The sequence below is a fragment of the Oreochromis niloticus genome, linkage group LG7 (genome assembly GCF_001858045.2).
Source record: "Oreochromis niloticus isolate F11D_XX linkage group LG7, O_niloticus_UMD_NMBU, whole genome shotgun sequence".
NCBI classification, from domain to species: Eukaryota; Metazoa; Chordata; class Actinopteri; order Cichliformes; family Cichlidae; genus Oreochromis; species Oreochromis niloticus.
This window is the reverse complement of record NC_031972.2, coordinates 42,338,590-42,359,055: the sequence shown is the minus strand read 5'-3', so window position 1 is coordinate 42,359,055 and position 20,466 is coordinate 42,338,590. Positions and strand designations below refer to the sequence as shown.

General features: G+C 38.6%; 1 protein-coding gene across 7 annotated transcripts in view; it reads right to left on the bottom strand.

Moving 5' to 3' along the window:
* kif21a (kinesin family member 21A) overlaps positions 1-20,466 on the bottom strand; it is a 54,283-nt gene that overhangs the window by 28,702 nt on the left and 5,115 nt on the right. For all 7 annotated transcript variants that reach the window (XM_025908690.1, XM_025908692.1, XM_025908693.1 and 4 more), the window contains exons 2-4: positions 4,155-4,377; positions 1,198-1,380; positions 1-141 (exon numbers count right to left, since the gene is read on the bottom strand). In XM_025908690.1, the coding sequence (XP_025764475.1) occupies positions 1-141; positions 1,198-1,380; positions 4,155-4,377 (547 nt within the window). The remainder of the gene's footprint in view (positions 142-1,197; positions 1,381-4,154; positions 4,378-20,466) is intronic.

Here is a 20,466-nt window from a genome sequence, read left to right as displayed (position 1 = left end):
CTCAGCCTCGGAGGACACCGTCCGTGTGGTCACTCCCACTGTGTAGATTCCTCCGTTGGCATCTTCATGGATCTTAATGTGAGATTTCTGTTTCATGTCTCGAGTTGAGTCAAACAGGTCCAGAACTTCCTCGTTGTAAAGCTGCAGGAAGACGCAAGAAAATATTTCAAACTAGCAGGAACAAAAGATTATTCTGTGATTGCTGTGTCGTTTCTGTCTACTACCTATATTATTATCAATGTTTGCTGTTCTCAGATCTCTTGAAGAGATTCTGAGATCAAGCATCTCATTATGTAAAAATCAGAACGGAAAAGTTGAATAACTTACAAATTGCAAAAATGCCAGTGGGTGGTATGTCTTTCATACTGTGTACAGGCCAAACAATAAGTTACAGCAGCGTGTACAGTAAACAGCCCTGAGAGGTGAAAGCAATGAGTGTACGGTGAAAGACTCACTGCTCATTAAGGTCACTGCTTTTAGCACACTATGATAACTGAAGGTGACTCAAATGACAGAATCAGCTATTTGAAATCAACTCAGCTCTTCTCATTTTGACTATGGCAGCAGAACTGAGAGCTTTTGATTAGCTACACATTAAAGCGTTTTTAGAAAATATCTCTTGAGCCACTAAATAACTGAGAAAAAAAAAGCAGTATACGTTTCACAATATTGGGTCTTAATGATATATAGGCATCTCATCCACTGCCAAACAGCTTGGAGCTTTCACTCTCTCTCGCTCTTTTTAAATTTAAAGCAGCTACCAGTAGTTTTAAGGTAATCTGCCCATCTAGTAACTTTTGAAGGCTTAGATCTAAAACGACGTCTTATTTGCCATGTGTGAAAATTCTTTTTCATCATTATACTGCCTCCCCAGCTCAGGATGAGCCCGATGGGCTAGCACAACTGTCAAGTCACATCATCCCTATTAACTCTCTCTGTCCAGAGACAGACCTATCATCACCCCCAACCTGCCCCATAACACCTCCTAATCCCACCAACGACAGCTGCTGCAGTGGCAGTGTGGGCATTTTCAAATGACTGAGCACCATGTCAAAGCCTGTTAAACCAGTGGTGTCAACAATATTAGCCTGACCCATGACACTGGAAAGCCTAAGAAATTTGTGTTTTCATTTACTGGGTTAAAATTTGACAACAACAACAACAACAACAACAAAAAGCTGTAAAGTGGGTGCATACCTCGAGGAACTGTGCGTTGATTTTAAACTCTGGTACAGGACGTCCCTGCTCCTGGGCGGTCCGCCGGCGCTCTTCAATGCCCTTGAAGAGGTGGTGGACAGCACGGGGGATGATACCCAGCTCTTCGTCTACTATGTTGACATCGAAGCCAGTCCCCATGGTGTATGTCTTCCCTGAACCAGTCTGGATGGAAAGGCAAGAATAAATATAATAACCGCACACTATATTCTCTAACCAAATGAAATCTAAATACCTCAGAGGCATGGCATTCAGACTGGCCTTCCTGATGGCCATGGAAAGCTTTCAAACTTCAACATTTGCAGAACCTTTAGTTCTGAAAAACATTTTTACTTGACTGATTTATCGCTTTTATTGTATTACAGCGTGTCCTGTTTTAAAACTTGAAAAGCTGTCACCTGTGATCAGTTTCATTTTCCTTCTGTAGTGGTAGTAGTAGTAGTAGTAGTGGTAGTGGTAGTAACGTATTATGTTGTGTGATAAAAAGCTGTTACTACTTTGTTGTTACTTGATAAAGCAGACGTAAAGTATCTCCAATAACTGTTTAACTGTTAACTTCACATATCTGTTTAGCAGTTTTTACTTTGAACTCACAGAGCACTTTGGCTGATTTCTTTAAACAGTAGGGAGCTTTTTTGTGCACATGTCATGTTTTCCACTGGTGTTTCCTTTTTCTGGAGATTTACCAGAATGCTGAAATTAACATTAAATATTCAAGTGTGAGCATCAATAATGGATGAGACTAATGAAAAAAAACAACAACCCTGAAAAAAAAAACAAAAAAGAAATGAAATCTTGCTCCTTTCATATTTTTAAACATCTGAGGACCAAATCATCATAAGTGGTAACCAATGTTGAGGATGACCCTCAAAAAAATAATGTATTCCACATTACTCAGTTCTTTATTTAAAGTTACAAGTTACCTTTGTGCCTTTGCATTAGCATGGTGCCTCTGCAGATGCTTGCAAAGATTCAGTGTCAGCAGAGCTCAGTTTGCACAGTGTCTGTTAACTAATTCTGAAAGTACTGGAAAAAATCCATTACGTTTTACACTACAAAATGAGCAGTGTATTTACATTAGAGCTATAAATGAAGCAGCTTGTAGTCCAGGTAAACTTTGCAACTCTGAAAACTGCCATTTTGTTGCTGCATTCACTCAGTGAGTTTTACAATCCTACTGACAAAAACATAAAACATTCGGCTGTATTTCACACAGTTTCTTAAAACTAAGCCAGGGCATTGAAGATTCAAGAGTGCTTTAAATATCACTGATTTATTCTCTTTCCTCAACATCAATGCCGTCTGTTTATTTCTGCAACCCAGTCTAGCTGAGTTCTTGTGATGCAGCCGAGTGGGTCGGTCTAAATCTAGATTAGTGCCTCTAAAGCCTCAGAGGCAAGCAGATCTGATCCGGGACAAACCAACCGCTGTGTGCGCTTAATGTGTGGATGTGCTTTGAGAAGTAGGCCAACACTGAGAGAAGCTGTTACTAGGGAGATCCAGGTTAATATGGGCACATGTTAAAGATGTATATCTGTCTAAAAGGTGTGTGCGCTTCACTTCTCTACTGAATCGTACGCAGCAGGAGCTCTGCTGCTAAAGAAACCCGAGTTGTAGGGGGGATGTGGGGGGGCAGAAACTACAGGTTATTTCCATGTAATGGAAGTGCTGAAAAAGGAAAAACATTTTTAAAAGGCTGGAACTCATTTTTAGTATCAATTAAACATGATATTGAAAATGAGTGAAAGTGAAAACTACTTACTTCAGGTAAAATTAAAAAAAATTGTTTTTAAAACAGTGAAAATTAAAAAAACAATTTCACAAAGCCCAGCATGTTAAAATAAAAAGTCCAACAACAATCTAATATCTGAAAGGTTTTGAGGTAGACAACAAATATTTGGCACAAAGTTAAAAATGATTGTGCTTTATGTAACAGTTCAAAAAGACAGGGAAAAAAACAACATCAAAACATCAAGCTTTGTCTACAAAATTCCAATTTATTGTGCATAAAACTTCCTTTGTTAAAAGATAACTAGCCAAATTGTGGGGTTTGGGGTTAGATTTCTTGGTACTTTGTGGATGGATTTAACGACAAGAATACATAACCATCACCACTAATTTTTTTTCAGTGTTTGATTTTACAGCTGACGATGCTACTGATAGCCATCAGTGCTACCCCTCAGCCTCCTAGCACATATACCCATGGTATCAATTTCAGAATCCTTCGTCACCATGTTCTCATTTTATTGCATTCACAAGATTTTCAGAAAACTTGATATTTGACCTTGTTGTCAAGGCCACTGGGATTTAACCTTATCCAACACTTTTAGTAGATCCCCCTATGGTATCAATTTCAAAATCGCATATTGGCAGATTCTCCAGTTATTGCACATTGCAATAACTTGGGTGTCCCCCCCCCACCCCGCCTGCCAGCGGGGTGACAACAATACTCCATCAGCCTTTTATGGCTAAGGAATAAAACAAAGTTTTCAATACCTTACAAAGCTTTATAATGGCAGTATCACTGGCAGTGATGATGTAAATATCAGTGGCAAATACTCAATGCAATGGAAATATTCTGCTTTTCTTTTTCTTAGTTTATCATTTGTGATAGATGTAAACAGTAAACATGGCCAAATCTTTAAATAAAAAGACCAATGGAAAAATGTCTATTTTACTGCACTTTTTCCAGTTATGATGGGGATGCACAAATGAGCACAATTCAGTTTTTGAGCAGTGGAAACAGGCCTTTTTTTCCCCTGAGTATCAACTTGCAGGATTATAAGTCAAAGAGAGTCGGAGGAGCTCACATGAGTTCAAATGCAAATTTTCACAGCCAAATAAATGAGTTAAAGAGAGTATTGTGCATAAAAGACCATAGGATGATGCTTTAAAACAGCAACAGTGCTGCAGGTGTGACACCAAGGACAAAGACTTGCCTGTCCATATGCAAACACAGTGGCATTGTAGCCCTCGAAACAGCCTTCGATCAGCTTCTCTGTGCAGGTACCGTAGATGGTCTCCTGCTGCGAGTCCATATCAAACACAAAGTCGTATGTGAAGGCCTTGTCTTTCCCCAGAATCACCTGGGGCTCTCCAGGCATCACATACGTACAGATGTGACATCCCTCAATCTTCTCCCTGGCCAGCTGAGGACGAATCCTGCAGAAAATCCAGAAACAGTGATTAGGCTCTGCCAGGTGTCTTTGTTTCTGTGTACAATAGTGCTAAAAGTTATATATGGCTCAGGCAAAATGCTCCTTTCAGTTAATACAAAGAAAAAAGAAAAAAAAAGCCATCTGAAATATGAAAGGGATACATTACATCGTCACACAAATTCTGACCCTTCTAGGCCAGGATTCTTTCAGCACCATGTCCCTCTCATGTCTCACCTGGCTTGCAGGTCACTGAAATATGACCAATTAGAAAAACATTCATCACAAATCTCCAGAAGGAGAGACGTCTCCAGAAAACCCTCTCTCCTTTATGCAGAACCAGCCTCAGGGCAGCCATCTGCCAAGACCAGTTGAGGTTGAAGAGAGTAATTAGTTCTAACTGCACTTCTTTATAGGTTAGCACAATCATGCTACACAAGAAAGTAAACAGAAGATCAAAGTGCTGTACAGGAATATTATGGCACCTTCTCATTAACAACACACACATCTGCAAAAAGACATGCAAAAGTCATGGTTCACACTGTTTATCTTTACCAAAATTCATCTTAAATCTGTCTACAAGCCACACTTTGTTCTTTTTCAATAGGCAGATCACAGGGACATGGTGGATTAAACATAATCACATCAGCGATAGATGTGTGGATCTGCAGAGACAGGGTCAACACTCTGGATCCTACTGTGACCCAGTATTTTGATCTGTAAAATATGCCAGCTGGGTGAATCTGTGCTTTAGTGTGTCTGTGTGCGTGCAAGACAGAACTGCTGCGATTTTGGCCAACTGAAATCTGGCAGGGATTAACTAGAGTAATGTGAATGTGGAGGAGTAAGACAAGGTAGAGACAGTAGCTCTGTGTGTGCTCTTTGTGTATTTAAAAAGAGCATTTCTTTCTTTGTTGAAAGAACAGTACAGCACACACACCACATATCCACAGAGGGCGTGAATTCAAGGACAAACACAAACAGCAGCACTTATTAAATGGTTGGTCAGTCAGTCGGTCGTTTGGTATGTAGGCAGGCAGGTCGGTTGATTGATAACAGGGCGCTGTTAAAATGCTAAGTAAAGAAGCTATACCGAATAACAGCAACATCAAGAAGAACGAACAGGAGAAGCTCAAGAAATGTCAAGGGCTGAGAGAAGAACTCAAGATGTGGAAGGTGAAGGCAACAGTGGTCCAAGCGGGTCCTCCACTGCGCCGAGGCAAGTGGCAGTTCTAGGAATAGCAAAGATACTGCACAGGACCCTCAAGCTCCGAGGCCTCTGGGTAGAGGACCCGAGCTTGAAGGATAAAAACCACCTCGCAGGGCAAGAGGGGAATTTTTCTTTTAAACCATCGTAGTGGGAAACTGTTACTTACAGCCCAACATAGAATAAGTATTGATCTTGACCATCTAGTCTTAGAGAAACTTTCTTCCATTGGTTGAGACAATTCTAAGAAATAGGGCTATTTTACTGAAAAAATAACTTTAATTATGAATTAAAAACAACAACAACAACAACAACAACAAAGCTTTATTCGTCACATACACAAGGATTACACACACATACAACATGCAGTGAAATGTTTCTTGTCCGAGCTGTGGACAGGCTGCAGATGTAGCCACGCCATTCCAGGGTTTGGTTTTTAACATGGGGGTCTAGCCAGGACCCTTACTGGATACTGGGTGGGACTTGAACTGCGACTCCCGCCCCAAAGGTGTGTAGTCTTACCACTACACTATCCAGCTGCTGAAATAGCTGGATAATACACTAGCTAAAAATTAGATCAAAATAGGATTAAAGACAGAACCCTCCAAATGTGATCCCTAAATCTGATATGTTTGCCTTTTTTCCATTTCAGACACAAAAAATTTTTTTTTAAATGGCTGATAATAAAAATGTGGAAGAAGAAGAAGAAAAGAAGGTTTAAGGGAAATGCTCTTCAACTGCAAGAGTAAATAAGTAAATGAGAAATGAAACTTGAAATGTTAGGCAAACCTGTTTATGTTTCATATATGCATGTTTCACATTATATGAGTAAGGCTCTACCAGAGGTCTTCTTTTAACATGCTCATATTTTTCACTAAATAATTTCTAGGCTTATCAGTCAGGATGTGATGTTCTTATGTAAGGTTTCAGCTTCTAAAACATGAAAAAAATGAGTAATTTCAGTCTATGTTCTGCGCATGTTCAATATGGACCAAAAGAGAGACTTTTTCCAAGCGGTTCTTTAGACAAATTCTTTTCATGGGTTCAGCTCACGAACAAGCTTGGGAGAAAAGCACCTGACAGCAGGCTTGCCAGTCCTGAGTGGATAAGGGCCTTATTGTGCCTCTGAGTTCGGGGGAAAACAATACTGTAAAGGGACTACAGGGCAACCATTGTGTCCGCCTGTGTGACAGTGGATCCCAGCACTGACACCAACGCCACGGCTGCGGGATTACACGGCCGGATGGAGGCGAGGGAGGAGAGGTAATGTCCTGTAAGAAGGTCATGCCATGTTGGTGAATAACGAGCAAAATGGTCACAGATGTGTACACAGGCAAAAGATACTTAGCTTGATGGAACGCTTTTTCATTTGACTGTTTTGATTAAAGCTTCTCAGGTCTGTGTTAAAGGATTTGTTACTACATCAGTGTTCAAACGACTAATTTTGTTTGTAGCCACAGAATTTTTTTGAGATCCTAGTGCTACGTTATCAGTGCATAGCACTGAAATATATGGAAAAAAGACTTTAAAAAAAATCTGGGAGTACTCTGAATTTCAGTAAGCTGCATGAAAAATGCTCCTTCTACAAACCACAGGCCAAACAGCAGTTTTCAGTGCAAGAGTCCACAACAGTCAAGCCTGAGTGTGGTGCCTCAGATCAGTGTCACATTCACCGTTTTGTGACACGTGCCATTGTGTGTCTGCTGAGAGTGCACTGACGTGCAGAGGTATTTTGGGAACACCAAAAAAGCCTCAGCAGACAGTTTTGGCTGCACTTTGTCTTCTCCTCTGGTCACCATTTGACGCAGTAGAGGAGGATCCATTGTACATCACAAACCCAAGCGGTTAAAACAGAACTGTCATGGATCATTCCACATAGCAGGAGCAGCCGGAGCAGTGTGTGGCTTCAGGAGATTATGAGGTTTTGCTTTAATTGCACAGTTTGTCTCAACAGTACAGTAGAAAGTAACTGAAACGTAGCCTGAAGGTTGCAAATCCTATTTACTCTACAGATATGTAATTGTCCCAGTTAGCCTAAGTGTAAATATTTTTTTTTAAATCTGCCTCAAAAGAACAACTGAGATACAGAAGCTGGTGTTGCTGCATGTCATCCATGCTCAAAATACAAACCCTGTGTAAGCAAGAGTGCACCAGCCCATGCTACCTTTCAGGGTTAAAGCTTGTGCTCTATTGTATGCATGTCATGTTGCTGTCTTAATGCACAATATGTAATCCTAGTCAGAAAATCGATTAAATTCCGTGTCGAATTTACCGTATTTAACCAATTACATGTTTCCAAGGCCACACGGGGTGGGTGGGGGGTATCTTTGTTGCAGAAAATTTAACTCACTAATTGGGTGTGTAATCCTGTCTCTCTGAATACCCTGCAGCACTGTCTCACACCTGGGAATCTGATGACATTTCCTAAATTAACTCTGCATTTCATCTGCGCCATCAGGATTTCAGCATTAATATCATACACAGTTAAGTTTAAATATTTTTTTTCAGAATTATATTCAAATTTCTGTATTAGAACAAATAACTAGACACCATCTTAGCAATAACGGTTAATTAAAACAAAAAAAAAAAAGCTTTTTTGTTGTTTTACTGCTTATAGTCCCAGATATACAGTATATTACTGTGATTGTGTTATTTTTGTGTAGGTGAATTTGACATTAAGAACTTATTAACCTTACTGCTTCAATAGGAGTTAAGAGGGTAGCTCTAGATTAAACGCACTTAATCAAGAGATCAGCAAATGTGACCTCTTCTGTGAAAGCAGATGTTTTGGCAGTTTGCTTGTGTGGAGCACTCAGTTGTATGTTATCACAAGACACCAGCAATGATCTTAAAGATGTTTCTGTTGCTGCCCATCACCCTGGGAATAGTTATAAAGCCATTTCCACCAATCTAAAGTCTATTATTCTGCAGCAAGAAAGAGGATTTAAAAGCGGTAAATATTCAGGAGAGCTGTCAACCTTTACAGGACGTCCCAGGAAAATCATCATAAGCTCAGTGCTCACAGAAATGACCAAAAACCCAAGAGCGCCAGATCAGATTCTTCAGACTTCAGTTAACATTTAAAATGTTAAAGTTTGAGAGAGTACAATTTGCGAAAGACTGAACAAGTATTGCTTTTTTGGAAATATTGCTTGGAGAAAGTCAGCTTCAGTTTGCAAAGTTGCACCTTAAACCCCAAGACTTCAGGAAATTTGTCCTTTGGACAAAAGACATCAAAGTGGAGATGTTTGACCATAATGCACAGCAGGACATTTAGAGAAAACCAAACACAGCACATCAGCACAAACACCCCATACCCACCAACATATCAAGCACAGTGGTAGAAGGGTGATGATTTGAACTCATTTTGTAGTCACATGTCCCACAATCGTTGCAGTGACCACCAAGGTTTTTCAAAGGTCCAATCAAAAACCCAACTAAAGTACTATAGACCTTGAGAGCTGTGCATAAAAGAATGCCTTCAGCTCTCTAGGAACTGAGATCTGAAGATATAAAGATGAGTGGCCCAAAAGGCCTCCACAGATAACAGACTGATATAGTCTTACAGCAATTTACATCATATTATTGCTGCTAAAGGTCCTGCAAGCTACTGAATCACAGTGTGTACTTAGTTTTTCACACCATGCTTCTGCATTAATTTCTGAGGATATTTAATAGAAAAAGAAATGTTGGACTAGTAAATATACACTAAGCACTGATTACACATTTATCCATTAAAAATATGCAGGAGCAGGCAGTGGTTTGTGGAAGGCGCCATGTCGCCCACTTAGACCACTGTCGTGAATACAGTGGTCAGGATGGGGACCGTCATTTTACCTAATCATGTTTTATGTATGTGGCTTGAGATCAGCCACATGTGCAGTATGCCTTATAAGTTATTCTAATTCAAGGATCACATACAAATCACACTCTCTCTGGCAAACAGTTTGATTAAATTCTTAGATCATATGAGTTTATTTGGCAAGTATCAGACTTCAATATGACAGTTGGATCCGCCTGAAAGACAGCTTCACTAACTTATGTATATTGACATGACTGAACTGTATCACTGAATGATTAATATTCACACGCTGCCAGCATTGAGCTATGAATACTGGATCACACCCAAACCTGCTACCACACCCCCAATCCCTGAAACTGCCACCAAATCACATTTTCACTGCTACTTAATAAATCATTAAAGGTGCTGCATATCACCTTTCTTTAAATGGAGGGATGGAGTGCATAAATGTGTAATTGTCTGCCTGTGTAGGACTCCACTAAGTCATTTCACTTTCACCAAAAGCTTAAGTTTTAATTTTGGCTGTCTGAAAAAAAGTGTAAATGAGATAAATGGTATTAAATTCATGCAATTCCTGCACAACTTTATGCAAGGATCAGTGGTCATTTTTAAATGGTCCCATTTCCTTTTGGTAATCTTATTTCTTAAATGCACACTCCATCTTAGTTTTTGAGGAAAAACACATTAGAGTAATCCTTAGTAATTCAAACACAGACAAAGGTCAAAGCTAAAATAAAACTAAAACACCCTCACAATGGTTGGTGCAGATGGGTGAGTGAACAGGCCAGAATTTTATATGGAGATTTGCTGAGGACAGCAGTGTAGCTGCTTCAAATGATGTCACCTGCAACTGGGCTCGTCAAAGCTTCCATGTCCTTCACAGAGGAGACAATTATGCCTTTGTGAATGGCTGGGAAAAGCAGGATGTGCAGAGGACAAAAGTGGTAGCAGGAGGCTTGCATCAAGCCGCTGCAGGCTGGTGGCTACATGCCTTCTTGTGGTTGTAAACAAAGTAAGGAAGCACTGGTTGGTTTAGCATTGATTGGCTTTGAGACAGTTCGGTTTCATTAGCTTCCTTTATCAGCTGTGAAAAATCACTCCTGCACCACCAGGGTGGGGTTCACCTTCTCTAAGCAAGTTCAGAACTAGCCAGGCAAGTTGCAAATTACAGGAACACAAATTGAATTCTTTTGAAGCTCTTTGCTGTCATTTGGAAATACACTTGTATGTGTGCAGCTTCAGAATAGGCCTTTCTATGACAATAGCAAAAATTACCTGAACCCAAAGATGTAAAGCAAACCAGGAAATTCTCAAAATCTGCAAATACACTACCTTTCATGCATTATATTGCTTTATGTGGAGATGTGTGTAAAGCTCTTTGTTTTGTGCTTGTACAGATTTATGTTACTTTCCTTTTCCCCCTAAATTCTACTCTATAGAAAAGGCTGTCATGGTGAAGCTCTTACCAAACCAGATATTTTGTACAATTCAAAAAGCCTACCAGCAATTTTAACCTCCTAGGACCTGCCGTCCACATATGTGGACATCACATTTTTGGTTATTTTGACTAAAATACTCAATTTTGCTCTACATGGGCCTGATATCCACTTACGGGGACATTATACTGCTACTGTTCTATCAAAATTTTAAATGAATATCCTCATTTGTGGCCCTTATTTTTCTTAAAAACAAAAATAAGGTAAAAAAAAAAAAAAAAAAAATCTGGAAATTCTTTGTTTTTACATTCACCGGGCCCCAATGTGCCCAAATATCAAAGAGAAATTAAAAATTCATGTCGTGGAAGAGTTCGGGTCTTAGGAGGTTAAAGTTCATCAGTTAACCGTTTCTATATTGTGTGTAAACTAAGAGATGATGATGCTGAAAACCTGTGTAGGCCTAATTTTTTGCACATGGACAGCTAAACAAATGAACCAATCCACAATGACATTGTCATCAATTAAATCTTACCATTTGAGTTAGCTACAAGCATTTTCTCCATGTAAACACGATGCATGCTGGCAGAGGTTGCATATTATTACACTTACATGCAAGTAATCAACTCTGCGGTACTGAGATTAAAGCTAAAGCTCTGCTGGTTTGTGCAGGGAAATTGAGAGGCTGACTACACATTTAAAGATATTTTTAACGCAGCAGGAGCAGCAATTATATCTGGGCTTCACCAAAATTAAAAACCTGCAAGAGAGACTTCACTGTGCAGAAATGAGACATTGGTAGGCAGCAGTGGATGTTACATTCCAGCTTTTTCACTATGCCTGCTGCAGGCATGTTGGCTTACCATCTCAAACCAAACAAAGCATTTAAAGAAAACTATCGTACCAATGCACGATAAATGCTTGAAAAAGGTCCTGAGCAGCTTCTATTTGGAGAATCATTTTAAAGAGTCCCACAGTACAATGAGAAAGTGCATTTTTACCATCAAAAAAACTCCAGAAGTGGTTTCATGCTCTGCCCATTCAGCCTGACGGGACCACCTACAGCACCAGACAAAGAGCTGAGAGCAGCATCTACTTTAGACATGACACTAGACCAGAGAGGAGGAGGGGGGGGGGGGGGGGGAGTGTATATATATATATTTTTTTTTTTAAAGGATAAGCATACACACGCAACGTGTTACAGCAAAACACAAATCCATCACTAGCAATGCTTATATATATATATATATATATATATATATATATATATATATATACACACACAGATTATATTTGTGTGTGCTAAAACACTCTGGACTATGCATGACAAGAAAGGGGTGGTGGGGGTTGCCATGGTGACCAGTAATAGAGGCAAAGAATTAAAGTCATAATCCGATCACAGCAGGATATAATGCTGGTCTGGTCGACCGAAAGATGCCAGGAGGAGGGGCAACAGAAAGAGACTCAGCATCTCGTGGCAGTCATCAAAGACTTGAGGATGAGGTTAAATCGCTACCAACCCAAGAAATTAGGCAACAATATTTTCTCCGTCTACAGTGCTCAAGAAATTTATTAGGCCACCACCAAATATAAGGTTTATGACACAACTGCCCTAATTTAACAGTACTGTTAATTAAAAAAAAAAAAAAAAAACCCACTTCCTGTAAAAGTTAATCCACCAGTATATGCAAGCTCTTTAAATGAAATTATATTTTTCATACTAAAATATACATTTTTGTCTTTAATGCTACCAAGTACATTTTAAAATGCACTGTTATACTGAAAAAGGTAAAACTAGAAAAGTAAAATATTATTTTTAGTAAGATATTAAGAAATTACAAATTGGTACATTTGAGTTTTCTTGATTTTGTGACACATTTGTTAAGTCCTGTTCATCCTCACCACTGTAGCCCAAGCATGAGAAATACCAGTTTACAGACCACTGGGATAATTTTCCCTATTTCAACTTTTAAAACTCAGCCAAGCCCAAAGTAAGGAAGCATTAATTCCACAAAGAGTTGCTGATGGCAAATTAAGCTTATTTTTTTATATGATGTGATGCATGAATTAGCCCGAAGCTAAGCTGAGACAAAGCTTTTGTTTAAATTTACTGGCCGGACTCCTACATTTTATCTAAATATGTTTATGAGGATAAAAACAGAAAATAATAAAATAAGGAATTTTCATTTTTCAAAAAAATGTTACAATCATCGTACTCCTGTAGTTCTCCCACAACCATCCACAATGGTGGAGGACTCCCTTGTCCTCAACCATTTTTCCAGAGTCATACCCACACATAATATACAGACATACTATAAAAAGGCACAACTATTTCCAATACAATCCAGTGTGATGGAGTTCAGACAGGTAAAGTACTACCAGGTTTATCTTAGTACCATGTGCTTCATTGATACTTGCACACACAAAAAATATTTACAAACTCTACATAAATGTATTCTTATACAAACCAGTTACATCAGTCAGAGCAAATGAACATTCAAAATAACAATTTGAAACAAGTTTTTCACACCTCTACGTACATCTTTTCTAGATTCAGTTTAAGGACTAATAACTCTGGTAATCAGTAAAACACATTTCTCTATCAGGCCCTCAATTTAGGAAAGGAAGGAATTTTTACAGATAAATCAAACTTGTCATCACAATAAAATCAGGCATAAGAAACACTTGCAGAAGAAAGATTAAATCACAATGTAAGACAATTTTAACAAACGCCAAACACTCAGTATGCGAGCTTTTGATCTCTTCTAATTAAAACAAATTAGTTTCTTCATTTCATTATTTGGTTATTTAGGATCATGGATGTATTCAAAGACAAGAAAGACATGCTAATATGCGCACATCTCAATATTTGTTTGATACTGAAATGATCATATGAATTCCAATAAATAGTAAGTGCACATCAAACTTTTTTGACATTGTAAATTTAGAGGTAGGGCTGCACAAACCCTAAAGGAAGGGCAGAGTTCTCACAACCCGTGGAAAAGCCCATAATTTTTTCCTAATCACTTCAACATAAACAAAGCTTATTTTGGCAACAGACTTCTCACCTCATGGTGCGACTTAATCCTGGAACAGGTAAAAGCTCATCCCACTAAGAGACTGGGCATGAGAATGATCACACCCCAGCTTCCAGCTTCACAAATCCTTTGCACAAATGCGAAAAACTTTAATAAAAGGATAGAATTGGATTGATCCTGGACTGAAATTATAGATAAATGGGATACACAAATGCTTTTGGTACCAACTGCTTCAAATGCCATCTTCGGACTATGAGGAATAAAACGGCACCAATAGGCGATAAAATATAAAGCTCTTTGCCATAGTTATTCACAAAACATACAACTGATCTAATTTTGAAAAGTGTACGATACTTATAATGAAGGACTGGGTTGTGTCGATACACTTTTAAGCGTGCTGCAAAGCAAGACAGAGCAAATTCACCACATACTTTTGCACAAGGTCAGCACTTGCAAAAACAAGGCACACACCCATGCCTCTGTCGGGGCACATTGACTGGTTTACAGTCTGTGTGACGTGTGAAATCTGACCTTGCCCTGCTCCCAATTTGCCCTTATTATCATGATTCCTCTAATAAGGTTTTGGATATGTGTTGATATCCCACTCATTTTTCAGAAACCGTGCTTATGAAAACATATGAGGGCATGCCAAATCCCTGTGGCACGCTGATAACGACTTTGCTGCTTCCTGCAGGTCAAGGGTCAGACAGCAGACTGCCACATCATAACCAGAGTAGGGAAAGGTTAGGAAACAGAAGGCCTCAGCTAGGGATCATATGAAGTTGTCAACATGGAAGGAAAAAGTGGTACAGAGACCAGAGTTACTTTTGGAGAAATGCTGGCCAAATAAGTGGTCCTTTGCTTTAACAGCTTATCTAGGTGTTAAACAAGCACTGAGCAGCACTTGTGGGTTGTTGCTGTTGTTTTTGTTTGTTTGTTTTTTTAAAATTGCAATGTGTAAATATACTGTAAAGTAATTTAACTCTCAGTTCCATCTAACAACCTTTAGACTAATTTCAGTGAATTTCCAGCAAATGTTCCAGCATCAGCAGCAGGCAAAGCTATTGTGAGCCAAAGATTATAGAGAATTATGTTATACACATCACTGGCATCTAGCATAACACATATTTTCCAAAAACTAATCACTGGTCCAAGAGCCAAGGCACAAAATCTTCAGTCACCTCTCCTCTCTGCTGATACTTTTTAATTGCTCCGTTCACACCTGCCTCAACAGATCTCACTGAAGTGCAAAATGTGTCAAACTTTATGTGGTGAGAGCACAGCCAAAGAAATGTTCCCTTTTAATTACTGCTTTAATTTAAAAAAAAAATAAAATAAAAAATGATGGCACAGGAGTATTTTCAAGCCTCTTCTAATCTGGTTGTCAGGCCTTATTTGTAGATATTCCAGTGTTGCTTTGAATGAGGCATCCTTTTCAGGACTGGAAACACTGACACAACAGACATACTGAATCTAATACGAGAGGTGTCTAATTCAATGTGGATCATCACACACAGCAAATAAACTCTGACATCATTAATGTGGGTCTGGTTAAGTAATGACCGCAAACATCTCATAACAGATTCTAAAAAAGATAACTTAGAATCAGAAGACGGAATTACGCTAATTAAATATTAAATATGGAATCTAATGTCCATGCTCCAGAATTCAGGCCCATGTTATTGTTGTCATTGTTTGTACTGACAACATATCAGCATACAGGGAAAGCAGACAAGGATTCTACATATCACGTTGTTTTATTACGAGTCCGTTAAAACTGGCTTAAACACACAATTTTTGTGCACTTTTTGTTAAACAAACACTTGTGATCAAAATTTTTAACCCCGCCCCCCCAAATCAAAAAAATTAAAAGAACTCAAACATTGAAATGAACACTACCCATGTATTAGAGCCACATAAATAAATAAAAAAAACAATGATAACTGCACTCATAATTATGTCAAATATATTAAATGCGTTTCAACAGGGAAAATAACAAAAGCATGTACTTTACACTTGTTTTTACTGCACTGCAATTAAATATGCATAAAAATAAATAAAAACAAAATGAATATATAAAAAAAATACAATATAATTCACTTAAAAGTAAATACTGCCCTGAGAGTGAGCTACCTTGGTGAAAGTTTGTGATCACAAAGTGCTTCTTCTTTTTAAATGTATGTGTTTTCTGCCCAGTGTTTGCCCCCTTTTTATGTGGCTGCAGGTCTATTTCTTAGTTTTCCTATATGCAACTCACAAACAACAACAACAAAAAATAAATACTGCCAACATTGTTAAAAGCCTTTATGAAAACTGCTTTGTCTTTTTTTGCAGTGCATAGAAGAAGAAAAAAAGATGTGATTTCTTCCAATTAACTAACAAAATAAGGAGAACTGTGAGGTAACACTCCTCTGTGATAGAGGCAGAGTAAGGCCTAGACTGCAGTGTCACTGAACCATGTGCTGTTGACATAGGAATCTCATTTCTGTGTCAAACATGGGTCAGCAACACAAAGGCTAGCCCTAAAAACTGTGTGTGTTACAGCCAGCCACCATCTGCAGTTTTCAGGCCAGATAGAAGATAACAGGTTAGGTAAACACACCATTCAAGACAGAGTGGAAGGCACTTTGACTCTGCACTTAACTATTTGCATCTCTCAAATACAAGACTTTATTTCTCAGTGGGCGACCAATCAACACAGAAAGATTTAACAAAGGCATTGTCCACGTTTAGTGTTTAAATCTGCAGCAAAAAAAGTGAAAGACTAACACCTCATGAATATGCAGACTGAGTCAAACAGCTGCCGTATGATGCCAGCAGGTGGTGGAACTTCATTTGCACTTTGGTGCCTTCAGCAGGATTTAATCCAAGGCTGCATTTTAGGTGCAAGACGTCCAAACACAGGAGGGTGTTTGACAAGCAAAGAAGCTGTTTTATTGTTCAAGTAACTGCCTGCTACTCCTCATCCAAATTGAAGATGTGATGCAGAGAGGAGCCACTACTCCAGCAATTAGATATCATAATGACATCCTCAAAGGATTTAGTGAAAATGTATAAAGCCAACAGTTATTTTTCAACAAATACTCATTTGAGTATCATGTATTTTGCTTCAAAGGCAACTATTTGTGGTATGTACTGGCATAGCTGAAGACAGTTTGTTATCAAAATTGCTTCCAGTGAAAATAAAGACCAATCCAAAACTGAACAAGGATTGATAATGTACCTGATGAACTTTGGACCATTGCAACACCCTTATTCATTTCTTTTTCAGCGATTCGGTTGCTCTTTGTGTGGGATCACTGTCCTGTTGCATGACCCAATTCTCATCAATAACTGTCAGTAGTTATAGGTATAAAGCAGAGTTCAGAGTCTAAGTGTTCATGTCTTGTGGCTCCAAAACGAGACCAAATTACCACTCCTTCACCACAGATGGTATAAGGTCTTTGATAAGCTAATATGTGCCATGTTTGGCTTTCACCAAATGTGGTACACGTACTTTAAGGGCAAATAACCCTATCTTCAGTTGCAGTGCTGTAACCAAAGAAAACACTGCGACCCAAATTCAATGCCATCACATTACTGTGGTGGAATACACAAACCTGACTTTGGTTTAGGTAAAAAAAATAAAAAGGAAAAAAAAACCCAACACCCCTACTAAGTTGACCTGCAAAGTAAAGTAAAACTGAAAATCACCATCCATAATGTCTCTATAACTATAATATTAAAACATGCGTCACACTTTTTAGATTAGAGAAAAAAAAATATCAAACATGAAGTTAAGTGCTAGATAAATGGATTCCACAGTGCTAACATAGTCATGGGTCCCTAACATGGTAACTGCAAGCTAAACATGCATCTTCCATATCAGCACAGCAACATCTAATACATTTCAATATAACCTTAAAACAAAATCTGATTCATAAATAAAAACAGATCACTTCATAGAAAAAACATCTGTCCCCATTAACTATAGAGAGAGTCTCTTGACATAAATAAGGTGGCAGCTTGCTATGCAAACAGAGCTATTTGTGACCATCTGAGTCCTATTTGTGATTATGCAGGCAGTTAGATGATAGAAGTTAAGTTACATCCACATCCTATTTGTGGCTTCTGTTCTACATTTAGACTTCATTCATTTTTGGCTAAGTCCTTAACTGGACAGATATGTACAGTGAACAGGAAAAGGCATACATATCAAGCAGTGGTACACTGCTGGTAAAATTAAAGGACTGAGAAAGAAAAGTACCTAGGGGGAAAAAAAAGGAGCAATGCAAAGTGCGCCAGAGCAAGACAGTGCCAACAACTGAGCCAATAACATTTTTCTAAGGGTGTGGTTTGCATGTAAGCTACTCTATGATTACATCCAATTTATTCTGTGTAACCATCTAATTTTTATGCTGTATAATGGAGGAGGAGAAGGAGAATTTGGGAAATCCGGTTCTTGTTAAAAAAAACCCAAAAAAACATGTTGACATGTGGTGCATGCAGACTCCACAGCAAAAGGCTCTTTGCATTGGTGCAGATGCATCTGGTAATAAATGTGCTGACTCCTGAGGTTGTGATATAGATAACTGAGGTCTTCCAGGAGTGCTGTGGCCAGTCAGGAATCTATTTTGAGGCAAGTTGAGCTTAAGTGTAGGCTATGCTTAGCATAGTCTTGGAATGGAAGAGCCTTCTGTCTAGAAGGAGGTCATGATGGCCAAACACTGGAAGTGTTATCTGGGCTACACTCAAATTACTGTGATACGGGGCAGGCCGTCACCACGACAAAGTCAGTTACTAAAGATAATTTGACTACCTGATATTGTGGTCCTGCTGCAGTGAGTATGTAAGGCCTGCTGTGGAACTTTTCCTAACAAATACATAGAGCTATGTATTTTAAGTAAAATGTGCCTTAAAATCTAAGTTTATGTCTTCAAACTGCTCGTTTTCTCCAACCAAAATCCTAAGATATTCAATTTACAAACTTGCAATACATAGCAATTACTGACATTTGTGAAGCTAAAATACTCAAATAGGTTTTTGACACAGCATACCAAATATATCACTTCTAGTTCAGAACTTGCAGAGGGCATTTTGTCATCATTTTGTGGCCTTTTCAGGTACTAACCAAGGACTATAATCTTAGTGAAATGCAGCACTTTCAACAGTCTGTTATCACAGCACTTTTTCACACAGGATTAAGTGCTTTGTGATAACCTAAATGGCACCACTAAATGGCACCACTATAAAGTCATGCAGGCTGTAAGCTTGAGTAATTTTTATACAGTAAGATCATGAAGTACAAATGATGAAGGTCACTTATGTTACATGATAATGAATTGAGTCTATTCAAAGCTTGCCTCTGTCGAGCTCCAGCACTCTTGTTAGGATCGCATACCTCTTCCCATCTAATGCTGCAGGCCAAGTAGGTGTTATTCATAGCTTCCGTCTGGGTAACTTGGCTAGTATTTACACATTTTGGCTACTGCTTAAAAAGACAAGAGGCATGTGCAGAGATGTAATACAGTCCTATGAAAGCCTCCATCAAGCCCTTTCTTTAATAAAAGCGTTTAAATAGCATGAGAATGAAAAGGTGTGTGGAATCCACACAAGGCAAAAGAAGAACTCATTGATCTAGACAGAGCCAAAAAAGTCAACCAGATCCTCCAGACTGATATTAATCTCCTACAGTTGTTAATCTCAGCAATAAACACTATTCTTCCCTTGTTTGTGAAATACTGTGTAAATAGCAAATTGAATCACATCACTGTACCAAGAAATACTGTTTTCTATGACATGTGCCTGTTGTAAATGTTACTACATTTTGTATTTTGTTAAATCAAGTAATATGAAAAGCTTCTTGCTGTATTCCGTTTTCAGTTGAAAGTCGGAAATCCCGAGTTCTGAGTCGGAATCTTCCACTGGAATGCCTCCTCAACTCGGATTACCCACCAGACCCCAACTTCACATTCCAACATGGCAGCAGTGCACATAAACAATAGTAAAGCTTTAAATCTTGTAAGCTGTAACACCACTGTTGTGTATTTACTAATTACTAAAATATACAAAGAGCACTGACCAGTGGATGTGCTGCAGCTGTGTTTAAGTGAAGGGGGGGAAAAAAGTGATGGATGAATTTCTCCCTAGCAAGCCTGTTTTGGGGGAGGGGGGCTTTTCCAACTAATAATACTATTACTCCAACACGGTCACTTCAGGAGTGATGTCACTTGTATCTCCAACATCCAACTTCTGATGTAAAAGGAATGCAGCAATAAGTGTGCATTAGGACTGCTTCATTCAGTGATACAGATCAATATTTGGCTCGCAATGGTTATTCAGCAACAGTAAAATATTGAGGCAAACTTTCATTTTGTCACCATTCTCAGTTTCTCAGTCTGCTGAATAAGTTGTTCAGTAAATTCATTTTTAACATTTTTGAAAATTGAAAAAGAAAAAAAAAAACACAAAAAAAAAACCCCACAAAAAATGGCCATGAATAAATATTTCCCTCATACTTCCCTGAAGCCTGAAGCAGTGGCTTCGAATTGCTTTCTCTTTCTGAGTCAGTCTATTAATGCACAAGACAAATATACTGCCACTTTTGCTTAAAGATAACCTAAGCTAATATTATAGT